Consider the following 13,359-nt stretch of genomic DNA (forward strand, 5'->3'; position numbering starts at 1 on the left):
ATCGGATCCGATTACACGTTTTTTTCCTTCCGATATCTGATCCAGTGATTTGGGCCAGTATCGGATCTATACCGATACAGAGTATTGGGATACCGATACAGAGTATCGGATCAGTGCCAGCCCTAACTCTTACCATCCTCTATTATGCATGGGGACAAGATATGTTTGGGTCTTTGTCCATGCAGGTTTGTCACAGCTCCAATTGATTTGGACTTGTTATTGTCCTAATTTTAAATATGGGTGTTTTTATGCAAATAGCAATTTTAATAGCCATTCTCTGACTTGTGTACGTCAACTTTTCTGTTATTTGAACTGGGGTTTCCTTTCTTTCCATGTTTTTAAAAAAAATATATTTTGTTTATGCATTTTCTCCCTTTTATTCCTGACTTTTGGGGCTCCAACTGCCCGATTGCATTATGCTTCCTCTCCACTGATGCTGATCCCCGCTCCGATTGAGGAGAAGGAAACTAACACACGCCCCCTCCGACACGTGTGCAGTAGCCAACTGCATCTTTTTACTTGCACGAGGTGAGTTTATACGGAGAGTAAGGAGAGACACACCCTAATCAAGGCATTATTACTCGACTCTGTGCAGGCACCATTAACCAGCCAGCAGAGGTTGTAATTGCATCAGTTATGAGGTCCCTTATCTGGCTCCCATCTGTATGAATGACAACCAATCGTTGTTCATGTAGGTTCCCAGCCCAGCCGGATGGCAGAACCGATGAGTTCGAAATGTCAGCTCTGGTGTGCTAGCGTGTTTTACCACTGTGTCACCTGGGCACCGCTTTCTTCCCATGTTTAAGTATGACTAAGAGAACTATATACCCCAGTGAAAGTGGAAGTCATGGCTTACTGCTTCAAAGTTCTTTCAATTCTGAAGGATTTTCTGTTTATATTGTACTTTTTAAAAAAAAATTTGGGGTGCAAATAAATGTGACACATTTGGCTTTGTTAGAAATTTTTTTTATTATTTCTTAATGATAAATGATAAACTAAATACTCTATTTTTCATTTTTCCCCCAGCATGAGATTAAGTTAATTCAACATGTGTCCATTTGTTTAAAATGTGTTTAAATAAGTGCAAAATTTTAAATTGTCGTGGGATTTCACATTTGGCAGCAGGCACATAAGGTTAATACAGGATCCCGTGCTTTAAGTAAACGTTTACAGTAGTCGACGAAAGATAAAAACGTAGCCTAATTTAGCAAAATGCTTTGCAAGATATATAAACCTTATAAAATGTAGTTGCCACTGGTCAGTGGACAGATGAGCTACTGTAGCAGGTGTCAGAATACACAGTGCATCACAGTTTGTTGTGTATGGGGCTGCATAGCCGCAGACCATTCAGGGTACCCATGCTGACCTCTGTCCACTGCCAAAAGCACCAACAATGGACACGTGAGCATCGGAACTGGACCACGGAGCAATGGAAGAAGGTCTGATGAATCACGTTTTCTTTTACATCACGTGGATGACCAGGTGCGGGTGCGTTGCTTACCTGGGGAACACATGGCACCAGGATGCACTGTGGGAAGAAGGCAAGCCGTGTACACCCTTTCATGGAAACGGTATTCCCTGATGGCTGTGGCCTCTTTCAGCAGGATAATGCGCCCTGCCACAAAGCAAAAATGCTTCAGGAATGGTTTGAGAAGCACAACGAGTTTGAGGTGTTGACTTGGCCTCCAAATTCCCCAGATCTCAATCCAATCGAGCATCTGTGGGATGTGCTGGACAAACAAGTCCGATCCATGGAGGCCCCACCTCACAACTTACAGGAGTTAAAAGATCTGCTGCTAACATCTTAGTGCCAGATACCACAGCACACCTTCAGGGGTCTAGTGGAGTCCATGCCTCAACGGGTCAGGGCTGTTTTGGCAGCAAAAGGGGTACCAACACAATATTAGGAAGGAATAAACAGAATTTGTTTATTTGTCTTGATTAAACATGTTTCCAGGAACCTGGAACACTACAGCACCCACATTACTCGCTTCATCTCTTTATCGATCAGTTCTTTTAACACAATTCCTTTTTCGTCTAATATTGCAGCAGATAATGCCATGTTTTACGCCCTATTTATCCCACAATTAAAAAAATGGTGTCTGATTTTATGGCTGTGTAACATTGATTATCCCAACAGACCAGGTCTTGAGGCGCTTGTTAACATTTTCCTCATTAACGGCACATCTGATCTCATTAGCTGTAAAATAAGAAGCTGTTTTTGGACTGTTGCTGTGTTACCCGAGCAGCTCTGAATCATTCGTTTTTGACCACTAGGGGATGCAGGAAAAGGTGAGTCAAGCAATGTCAGGCCTGAGTCAGCGTGTTAGAAGTCGTCTTTGTGTCTGTCTGTTTGCCTGCCTTTCTATGTGCCTGTCTGTTCGTCTTTCCTTAAAAACACTGGGCACAAGGCAGGAACACACCCCGGACAGTTTGCTAATTAATCATTGGTCCACACATACTCACTTAACTCACTTTACTTACATACACCGACTAGGCATAACATTATGACCACTGACAGGTGAAGTAAATAACACTGATTATCTCTGCATTACGGGACCTGTTAGTGGGCGGGATATATTAGGCAAGTTGATGTGTTAGAAGCAGGAAAAAAATTAACAAGCGTAAGGATTTGAGCGATTTGACAAGAGCCAAATTGTGATGCTAGATGACTGGGTCAGAGCATCTCCAAAACTGCAGCTCTTGTGGGGTGTTCCCGGTCTGCAGTGGGTCAGTATCTATCAAAAGTGGTCAAGGAAGGAACAGAGGTAAACCGGCGGCAGGGTCATGGGTGGCCAAGGCTCATTGATGCACATGTGGAGCGAAGGCTGACCCGTGTGGTCCGATCCAACAGACGAGCTACTGTAGACCAAATTGCTGAAGAAGTTATTACTGGTTCTGATAGAAAGGTGTCAGACTTCATGCCTCGACGGGTCAGGGCTGTTTTGGCAGCAAAAGGGGGACCAATACAATATTAGGAAGGTGGTCATAATGTAATGTCGATTCCCAGGTGGAGCAGTCTGTTTTTTTCTGTTTGGAGTTTGCATGTTCTCCCCATATCTGTGTGGGGTTTTTTCTGGGTGCTCCAGTTTTCCTCCACAAGTCCATAGACATGCAGTCCGGCTAACTGGAGCTATTAAAATTGCCCTGAGTGTGTGTGTTTTCTGCCTTTTGCCCAGTGAATGAATGAATGAATAATGTTTAATTATGGTCTTATTCAGCCAATTCATTTTTCACAAGTGTAATAAGTGTCCAATTATTCTGAGTAACGAACCCAAAAAATGTAGTTTTTTTGTTGTAAGTTCTAAGTTATTTTGACTAAACAACTGATTAACATCAATATGAATTCATAGATGATTATGATGATTAGTCCCTAAAGATTTTCCTAAATAAAGGATAATGTAATTAATGTTCCATGGCCTTTGCAGTTGCCAGACCTCAACCGAGTTAAATTCTGGACTAAAGGTTTCAACACTATTTGTGGAAATCTGTGTTATAGTGTTATACACTAATCAGCCATAACATTAAAACCACCTCCTTGTTTTTACACTCACTCATTTTATCAGCTCCACGTATCATGTAGAAGCACTTTGTAGTTCTACAGTTACTGACTGTTGTCCATCTTTTTCTCTACATTGTACACTGTTTTAGCCTGTTTTCACCCTGTTCTTCAATGGTCAAGACCCCCACAGGACCACTACAGAGCAGGTATTATTTAGGTGGTGGATCATTCTCAGCACTGCAGTGACACTGACATGGTGGTGGTGTGTTAGTGTGTGTTGTGCTGGTATGAGTGGATCAGACACAGCAGCGCTGCTGGAGTTTTTAAATACTGTGTCCACTCACTGTCCACTCTATTAGACACTCCTACCTACAGTAGTTGGTTCACCTTGTAGATGTAAAGTCAGAGATGATAGCTCATCTATTGCTGCTGTTTGAGTTGGTCATCTTCTAGACCTTCATCAGTGGTCACAGGACGCTGCCCACAGGGCGTTGTTGGCTGGATATATTTTTGGTTGGTGGACTATTGGAGGCTTAAAGTGCAGTACTGTACAATATATGGATAATCATTTTGTCCCCCCCCCCCCCCCCCCAGCTGTTTAAATATCCCATTCTTAAATCATAGGCATTAATTTGGAATAACCCCCACTTGTCTGTACAGGCTCTTGACAATATTTGTTCACTAGTGTAATAAGTGTCCAAAGTAATAAACCCAAAAAATATTATTTATTAATTTAAAAGTTATTTTGACTGAACAACTGATTAACATCAATATAATTTCTTGGATTATGATGATCAGTGATCTAAAAATAAATAAATTCATAAAATAATTTGCTTGCTTTGGATGCCACTGTTGCATCACAGTAAAAAAGGTCCTGTGTTTGATTCCCAAATGGAGTGATTTGGTTTCTTTCTGTGTGGAGTTTCCATGTTCACACTGTGTCCATGTGGGGTTTTTTCCTGGAGCTCCGGTTTCCTCCCACAGTCCAAATACATGCAGAAGGTTAACTAGAGATACTAAATTGCCCTAGTTGTGTGTGTGTGTGTGTGTGTGTGTCCTGAGATGGACTGGCAACCTGTCCAGAGTGTTTTTTTGCTTTTCGCCCAGTGAATTGCACCCACTTTGACCCTGACAAGTATAGAGTGGTGGTAAAACAGACAATGAATGAATGAATGAATGATTGAATGAATGATTGAATGAATGGATGCTTTGAGTGCTCTGGAGTTAAGCTAAGTCACCTCTAGTACTGTTGCCTTTGTTGCTATTGAAACAAGTGGTCTCTTTTGTGTTTTTGCTCTACCCACATCTTACAAACGTGCTACAGTAACAAGGTGTGGTACAATGCTAATTACTATTCAGCCCCACATCCACACTATTCAGTGCATGTCATGTCTCTGAGAACAGAATCTGACTTTGGAAGAACGAAGGTAGAAAACTGTACTTTGGTGTTTTAGGGTAGAGATGGTATTTGGGTTCTCAATGCATTTCAAGTAGTCTCTCTCATACACACGTTTACTGACACACACAACCACACACACACACAGACACCTTAATGCATCCCAGCATGGCTGACTGAGCTCCACGGCAGCCGACGCTGTGATAAAATATCTCACCTGGATGATCAATATTTCAGCAGATGTGAAGTCAAAAATGCAATTGTTCTGCATGATGCTGAAATAATGTGCACAAGGAGGAAGACAAAGCATGACATTTAGCACGCCTCAGTGCCTCTCTCCATTCCTCAGCCTCTGGCTTGCTCGTCTGTATACACAGCTCTGTAGATCTGGATAGATTTGCACAGCATTTTACAATTTGTGTTTTATGTTTACTTATTTATCTTGATTTGTTTCCTCCCAGACATTATTTATTGGCTGCATTTAGCACAAGAAAGGCATATAGGAGCCCATCTGTAATGCTGTTCACTAAAAACTAAATACTTTCTGATTTTATTCATATAAATGTACTAAAACATTTATTATATATATATATATGGACTTCTGATTGTAGTCCATCTGTTTCTCTGCATGCTTTGTTAGCCCCCTTTCATGCTGTTCTTCAATGGCCAGGACTCCCACAGGACCACTACAGGTGGTCTAGGTATTATTTAGGTGGTGGATCATTCTCAGCACTGCAGTGACACTGACATGTTGGTGGTGTGTTAGTGTGTGTTGTGCTGGTATGAGTGGATCAGACACAGCAATGCTGATGGAGTTTTTAAACACCTCACTGTCACTGCTCGACTGAGATTAGTCCACCAACCTAAAACATCCAACCAACAGTGCCCCATGGGCAGCGTCCTGTGATTACTGATGAAGGTCTAGAAGATGACCAACTCAAGATGAGCGATTGTCTCTGACTTTACATCTACAAGGTGGACCAACTAGGTAGGAGTGTCTAATAGAGTGGACAGTGAGTGGACACGGTGTTTAAAAACTCCAGCAGCGCTGCTGTGTCTGATACACTCATACCAGCACAACACACACTAACACACCACCACCATGTCATTATCACTGCAGTGCTGAGAATGATCCACCACCCAAATAATACCTGCTCTTTAGTGGTCCTGACCATTGAAGAACAGGGTGAAAGCAGGCTTAAAAGGTTTGTAGAGAAATAGATGGACTACAGTCAGTAATTGTAGAACTACAAAGTGCTTCTACAGGGTGTCCCAAAAAAAAAAAAAAAAAAAAAATTTTTTTTATTTGAACATTAATAATGTTTTTGCTTTATTTGAAAGTGAAGACATGGAGGTTATGTATGAAACAAAACATCTGACAAATGACCGGCTTGACCAAGGCAGACCATGACACATTGAAATTTCATGTTGTTTCAAATTTCTTCTTTGAGGTCCTCAATGGATTGTGGTTTGCTGGTGTACACTTTATCCTTAAGATAACCCCAAAGAAAGAAGTCTAACAGTGTCAAGTCACATTATCTTCGCGGCCAGTTCACATCACCATTTTTAAAGTGAATTTTTACAATTTCTACACGTTGTTGGATTGTGTACCTTTTTGTGATTTAACCTTTAAAATGTCAGTTCATTTTTGTATATGGTAAGTAGGAGGTGGTTTTAATGTTGTGGCTGATCGTGTTTATATATATACGTATATATATATACAGTATATATATATACAGTGTATCACAAAAGTGAGTACACCCCTCACATTTCTGCAAATATTTAAGTATATCTTTTCATGGGACAACACTGACAAAATGACACTTTGACACAATGAAAAGTAGTCTGTGTGCAGCTTATATAACAGTGTAAATTTATTCTTCCCTCAAAATAACTCAATATACAGCCATTAATGTCTAAACCACCGGCAACAAAAGTGAGTACACCCCTAAGAGACTACACTCCTAAATGTCCAAATTGAGCACTGCTTGTCATTTTCCCTCCAAAATGTCATGTGACTTGTTAGTGTTACTAGGTCTCAGGTGTGCATAGGGAGCAGGTGTGTTCAATTTAGTAGTACAGCTCTCACACTCTCTCATACTGGTCACTGAAAGTTCCAACATGGAACCTCATGGCAAAGAACTCTCTGAGGATCTTAAAAGACGAATTGTTGCGCTACATGAAGATGGCCAAGGCTACAAGAAGATTGCCAACACCCTGAAACTGAGCTGCAGCACAGTGGCCAAGATCATCCAGTGTTTTAAAAGAACAGGGTCCACTCAGAACAGACCTCGCGTTGGTCGTCCAAAGAAGCTGAGTGCACGTGCTCAGCGTCACATCCAACTGCTGTCTTTGAAAGATAGGCGCGGGAGTGCTGTCAGCATTGCTGCAGAGATTGAAAAGGTGGGGGGTCAGCCTGTCAGTGCTCAGACCATACGCCGCACACTACATCAAATTGGTCTGCATGGCTGTCACCCCAGAAGGAAGCCTCTTCTGAAGTCTCTACACAAGAAAGCCCACAAACAGTTTGCTGAAGACATGTCAACAAAGGACATGGATTACTGGAACCATGTCCTATGGTCTGATGAGACCAAGATTAATTTGTTTGGTTCAGATGGTCTCAAGCATGTGTGGCGGCAATCAGGTGAGGAGTACAAAGATAAGTGTGTCATGCCTACAGTCAAGCATGGTGGTGGGAATGCCATGGTCTGGGGCTGCATGAGTGCAGCAGGTGTTGGGGAGTTACATTTCATTGAGGGACACATGAACTCCAATATGTACTGTGAAATACTGAAGCAGAGCATGATCCCCTCCCTCCGGAAACTGGGTCGCAGGGCAGTGCTCCAGCATGATAATGACCCCAAACACACCTCTAAGACGACCACTGCTTTATTGAAGAGGCTGAGGGTAAAGGTGATAGACTGGCCAAGCATGTCTCCAGACCTAAACCCAATAGAACATCTTTGGGGCATCCTCAAGCGGAAGGTGGAGGAGCGCAAAGTCTCGAATATCCGCCAGCTCCGTGATGTCGTCATGGAGGAGTGGAAAAGCATTCCAGTGGCAACCTGTGAAGCTCTGGTAAAGTCCATGCCCAGGAGAGTTAAGGCAGTTCTGGGAAATAATGGTGGCCACACAAAATATTGACACTTCAGGAACTTTCACTAAGGGGTGTACTCACTTTTGTTGCCGGTGGTTTAGACATTAATGGCTGTATATTGAGTTATTTTGAGGGAAGAATAAATTTACACTGTTATACAAGCTGCACACAGACTACTTTTCATTGTGTCAAAGTGTCATTTTGTCAGTGTTGTCCCATGAAAAGATATACTTAAATATCTGCAGAAATGTGAGGGGTGTACTCACTTATGTGATACACTGTATATATGTGTGTGTGTGTGTGTGTGTGTGTGTGTGTGTGTGTGTGTGTGTGTGTGTTAATGGTCGGTTTTTGAAGTAAACAGCCTGTAATAACCATCAGTATAAATATTTTGTGAAACAGTTCAGTGTGTGAGTAGATATCACTACAAATCTTGTTATACTGTAGCCACACTGAAAGGTTTATAGGTTTTGATTTGTATTTGACATTTATTGTTCAGTGAATTAAAAGTGTTATAAGCGAAATGATTATAATCTTATATGAGCCAGTTTATCTGACAAAATAAAAAAGAATTTCTTACAAGACAACACAAGAACAGTTTTAACCTACCTCACAGCCGTATAAATAAAAATGAAATCATATTATGGACCCAAAATATACAGACAAGATACAGTAAGCAGACTGAAACATAATGCCGATCATGCCAAAAAATACTTTTATGAAATATAAGGATTCATACATTTTTTTTAAATTATATTTTAGTATTGATTAGTGGGGCGGCACGGTGGCTCAGTGGGTAGCACTGTCACCTCATAGCAAGAATATCCTGGGTTCGATCCCCAGGTTGAGCAGTCTGGGTCCTTTCTGTGTGGAGTTTGCATGTTCTCCCCGTCTCTGTGTGGGTTTCCTCCGCAAGCTCCGGTTTCCTCCCACAGTCCAAAGACATGCAAGTGAGGTGAACTAGAGATACAAAATTGTCCATGACTGTGTTTGACATTAAAACTTGAACTGATGAATCTTGTGTAATGAGTAAATACCGTTCCTGTCATGAATGTAACCAAAGTGTAAAACATGATGTTAAAATCCTAATAAACAATAAAAGTAATAAGTAGTGACAGTTTGGAATCCTCTTATTTGCTGCTGCAAGAGTGACTCCTACTGTCTGGTCAAAAAGTCGGCAAGTGTGGCAGAGGAATACAGAGAAAGTATCATGATCCTCTGTATGTCCTCACTCACTCACTTCCTTAACCACTTATCTAATTAGGGTTGCGTGGTGCTGGAGCCTTTCCCAGCTTTTCAATGGGCTCAAGGCACACAGTACCACCCTGGACGGGGGCACCAGTCCATCGCCGGGCAGACACACATACACACACCCATTTACCTATTGGGCAATTCAGTGTCTCCAATTAACCTGACTGCATGTTTTTGGACTGTGGGAGGAATCCGGAGCTCCCGAAGGAAACCCACGCAGACATGGGGAGAACATGCAAACTCCACACAGAAAGGACCCAGACCGTCCCGCCTGGGGATCGAACCCAGGACCTTCTTACTGTAAGGCGACAGTGCTACCCACCGAGCCACCGTGCCACCCTGCCACCCTGCCACCCTCTGTGTGTCCTAAACCCCTTTGTAATTAGTTTGTAATGCCATGTAGTTATCCTTATGTTCAAAATGCTACCTCACCACAATTTACAGCTCTGTAAAGAATTAAAAACCCATTGTGATATTCTCAGTTTCTTTAGTTTCAGTATTTATAGGTGTGTTTGAGAAATATATATATAAAAATTCTATAAATAACTGTCATTATTGCCCCCAAATGCTTCTTAATAATAGTCTCTTAAATCATATATTTGCAAATTAACAAAAAATGCAGTTTTCAAACCTCGATTCATGCAAAGAAAACCATTTATATTGACTTTTTAAGAAAACAATATTAAATTTCCGAGCCCAGCCAGGTCGATAGCACTGCTGAGATTCAAAATCAACATTTCAGCAGTGAGGTAGTGCATTAGACCCCTGCACGACCTGAGCAGCAAAAATGTCTTCATTATGTGCTTTCCAACCCCACCATAAATCCATGTCAATGTGGATGGACCGTTCTTGCTGATGCTGCTGATTGCTACTGGCATTGACATGTAGGCTGATTCAGCCTCCCCTCATGTTAACAAGATTTCTTTTTTATTTGTTGCTAGTCTGTGTGTTTTATTTTCAGGAAAAGTACAAGCTGAGTTTAACGTTGTTGACTGTGCCACTGTTTGTGGTGTGTGGATGTGCAGTTTAAGTAACGTCTCTACAAATAGAAATTAATGGGGCAGCGCGGTGGCTCAGTGGGTAGCACTGTGTCCTCACAGATAGAAGGTCCTGGGTTCAGTCCCCAGGTGGGCCGGTCCGGGTCCTTTCTATGTGGAGTTTGCATGTTCTCTCCATGTCTGTGTGGGTTTCCTCCAAGAGTTCCGGTTTCCTCCCACAGTCCAAAGACATGCAAGTGAAGTGAATTGGAGATACAAAATTATCCATGACTGTGTTTGATATAACCTGGTGAACTGATGAATCTTGTGTAATGAGTAAATACTTTTTCTGTCATGAATGTAACACCAAGTGTGTAAAACATGACGTTAAAATCCTAATAAATAAATACATTTTCTTTTATAACATAAAAGGTTGTTTAATTTATTTAGGTTTATTTTGCAGTAGGGATGTAACGATTCACCACAAGACAGTTAATAACCGATTCAATCGATTTGACATGTAAAATAAATCGATATTCACTTTAAACAGCAGAGGGCACTGGCGCTATACACCTCACCTGGTTGACGTCACTGGCGCTATACGTCTGGTTTTTCAGCCAAATTGGGTTTAATTCAAAATTGTTTTTTCAAAATAGTTTGTACCTACCTCAGAAATAAAAGGGCATTCATTATTTAGATAAATAAGACAAATAAGATAAGCACAAAAACAGTATTTCATTTTTTTTTTAAGAGTAATAATAAAACGAAACATTGTCATAATTTGTCTTCAATTTCAGTTTAAAAAATCGGGAAAAAATCGGATGGTGAACCCAGTATCGTGAATCGCATCACATCGTGGGTAGAGTGTATCGGTACATTCCTATTATGCGGGTGGCACGGTGGCTAAGTGGGTAGCACTGTCGCCTCACAGCAAGAAGGTCTTGGGTTCGACCCCCAGGTGGGGAGGTCCGGGTCCTTTCTGTGTGGAGTTTGCATGTTCTCCCCGTGTCCACGTGGGTTTCCTCCAGGTGCTCCGGTTTCCTCCCACAGTCCAAAGACCTGCAAGTGAGGTGAATTGGAGATACTAAATTGTCCATGACTGTGTTTGATATAACCTTGTGAACTGATGAACCTTGTGTAATGAGTAACTACTGTTCCTGTCATGAATGTAACCAAAGTGTAAAACATGACTTTAAAATCCTAATAAACAAACAAACAAACAAACAAACATTCCTATTCCGCAGTATGTAAAAAACCACATGGTAAAGCTTTATTTATACATTTGGAACATTTCACTAATGCTTATCCTCTCTTCTCTCCTCAGTATTCTCAGCAGTAACAAAATTTCCATGGTTAAAAACGGCTCTTTCTACGGCTTACGCTCTCTGGAGAGACTGTGAGTACATTTGCCCTTTTCATGAGCAATAATAATATGTTAGAAATAATTTTAGTCCAGATGTGTTGGCATAAAGAGCTGATTACAGCCCTGCGTGTCTAAAATGTTCTGTACACTGATAGCTCCAACGTGTACCATTTGTAAAAAGCAGATAGCTGACTTATTATTCTTTTAAATTACAGGGTTTTAGATCTGTGTTTGACTTTCTGTCTCAGGATTAAATTGTCTATTGAAACAATTTTGTCTGAGTAAGGTGCTTGGCCTGCTCTTAGTTCCCCTGATCCAAAAACACTCGGCTCTGTGGTTGAAGTGATGCTTGCTTTTTTTTATATAAAAGATCTAGATGGTGTAATGTGTGACTAACCTGCTCTGAGCATGCCTGGCCATATTGATTACTTCCCCCCACCTTGATTTTAATTATGCCCCATCATTCTGCCTGGCACACTGACATTATGAGGCATCTTTCACAGCAGCTATTTAGGTTTTATGAACAGACCACTTGTGTGGGGATTGCCTCTGACTGTGAAACCTTGCAAAAATAATGAGAATAACTGAGACAAAGGGCAACATGTGATATTTGCTGATTTAAATGCCAAACACCAACATGGGGGAAATGTGAGAGACTAGCATCGTTCCAATCCGAGGGTTCAGGAGTGCGGGGGATAATGTGCCGCGGCGTGGTAACACCTTATATTTAGAGTAACGCTTGCTGTAATAATTTTCTCACTTGTTTCACACAATATCAAGATTTATTTTGTAGTCTTGGTATATTTGCCTGTGATTTGTTTTTATTTTGCAGAGTTTTTAATTCATCGTGCAGTTCTTTGTATTTTTGATGAAACTCACTAGAACTACAGTCAAAGATTGTACAGTATTACATCTAACACTGAGTCTCCCAGATTCCTTTTGAAAACTTTCTTACTTTTAAAATTAAGTTATGAATTGGAATAGTCATGACTTAATCTCATCAAACAATTTTTTGTGGTTGTTTTAGACCACTGTCTAACTGAAAATAGCAATAAACATGTTTTATAATGTGCAATGTTGTTCTCACTTCTACTTAGTCAGCTGTTGTTATATTGCTGTAACAATGCAAATTTCCCTTTGTGGGATAGTAAAAGGCTATTTTATCCTATCCCATCTCATCCCATCCCATCCTATCCTATCCTATCATATCCCATCTCTATCCTATCTCTATCCTATCCTTTCCTTTATCCTATCCTATCCTATCATATCCCATCTCTATCCTATCTCTATCCTATCCTTTATCCTTTCCTTTCCTTTATCCTATCCTATCCCATCCTATCCTATCCTATCCTATCCCATCCCATCCCATCCCATCCCATCCCATCTCATCTCATCTCATCCCATCCCATCCCATCTTTATCCTATCCTTTCCTTTCCTTTATCCTATCCTATCCTTTCCTTTATCCTATCCTATCCTATCCTTTCCTTTATCCTATCCTATCCTATCCCATCCCATCCCATCCCATCACATCTCTATCCTATCCTTTTTTTCCTTTCCTCTATCCTATCCTATCCTATCCTATCCTATCCTATCCTATCCTATTCTATCCCATCCCATCTCTATCCTATTCCATCTGTATCCTGTCCTACCCTATCCTATCCTATCCTATCCTATCCCATCCCATCTCTATCCTATTCCATCTGTATCCTGTCCTGTCCTGTCCTGTCCTATCCTATCCCGTCACATCCCATCTCTATCCTGTCCTGTCCTAT

General features: G+C 41.1%; 1 protein-coding gene across 1 annotated transcript in view; it reads left to right on the plus strand.

Annotated features, from left to right (window-relative positions):
• The window catches only part of LOC134315172 (adhesion G protein-coupled receptor A3), a 339,202-nt gene that overhangs the window by 40,490 nt on the left and 285,353 nt on the right, over nucleotides 1–13,359 (plus strand). The window contains exon 2 of the mRNA XM_062996188.1: nucleotides 11,548–11,619. Within this exon, the coding sequence (XP_062852258.1) occupies nucleotides 11,548–11,619 (72 nt within the window). The remainder of the gene's footprint in view (nucleotides 1–11,547; nucleotides 11,620–13,359) is intronic.

The sequence above is a fragment of the Trichomycterus rosablanca genome, chromosome 5, assembly GCF_030014385.1.
Source record: "Trichomycterus rosablanca isolate fTriRos1 chromosome 5, fTriRos1.hap1, whole genome shotgun sequence".
Classification (NCBI taxonomy): domain Eukaryota; kingdom Metazoa; phylum Chordata; class Actinopteri; order Siluriformes; family Trichomycteridae; genus Trichomycterus; species Trichomycterus rosablanca.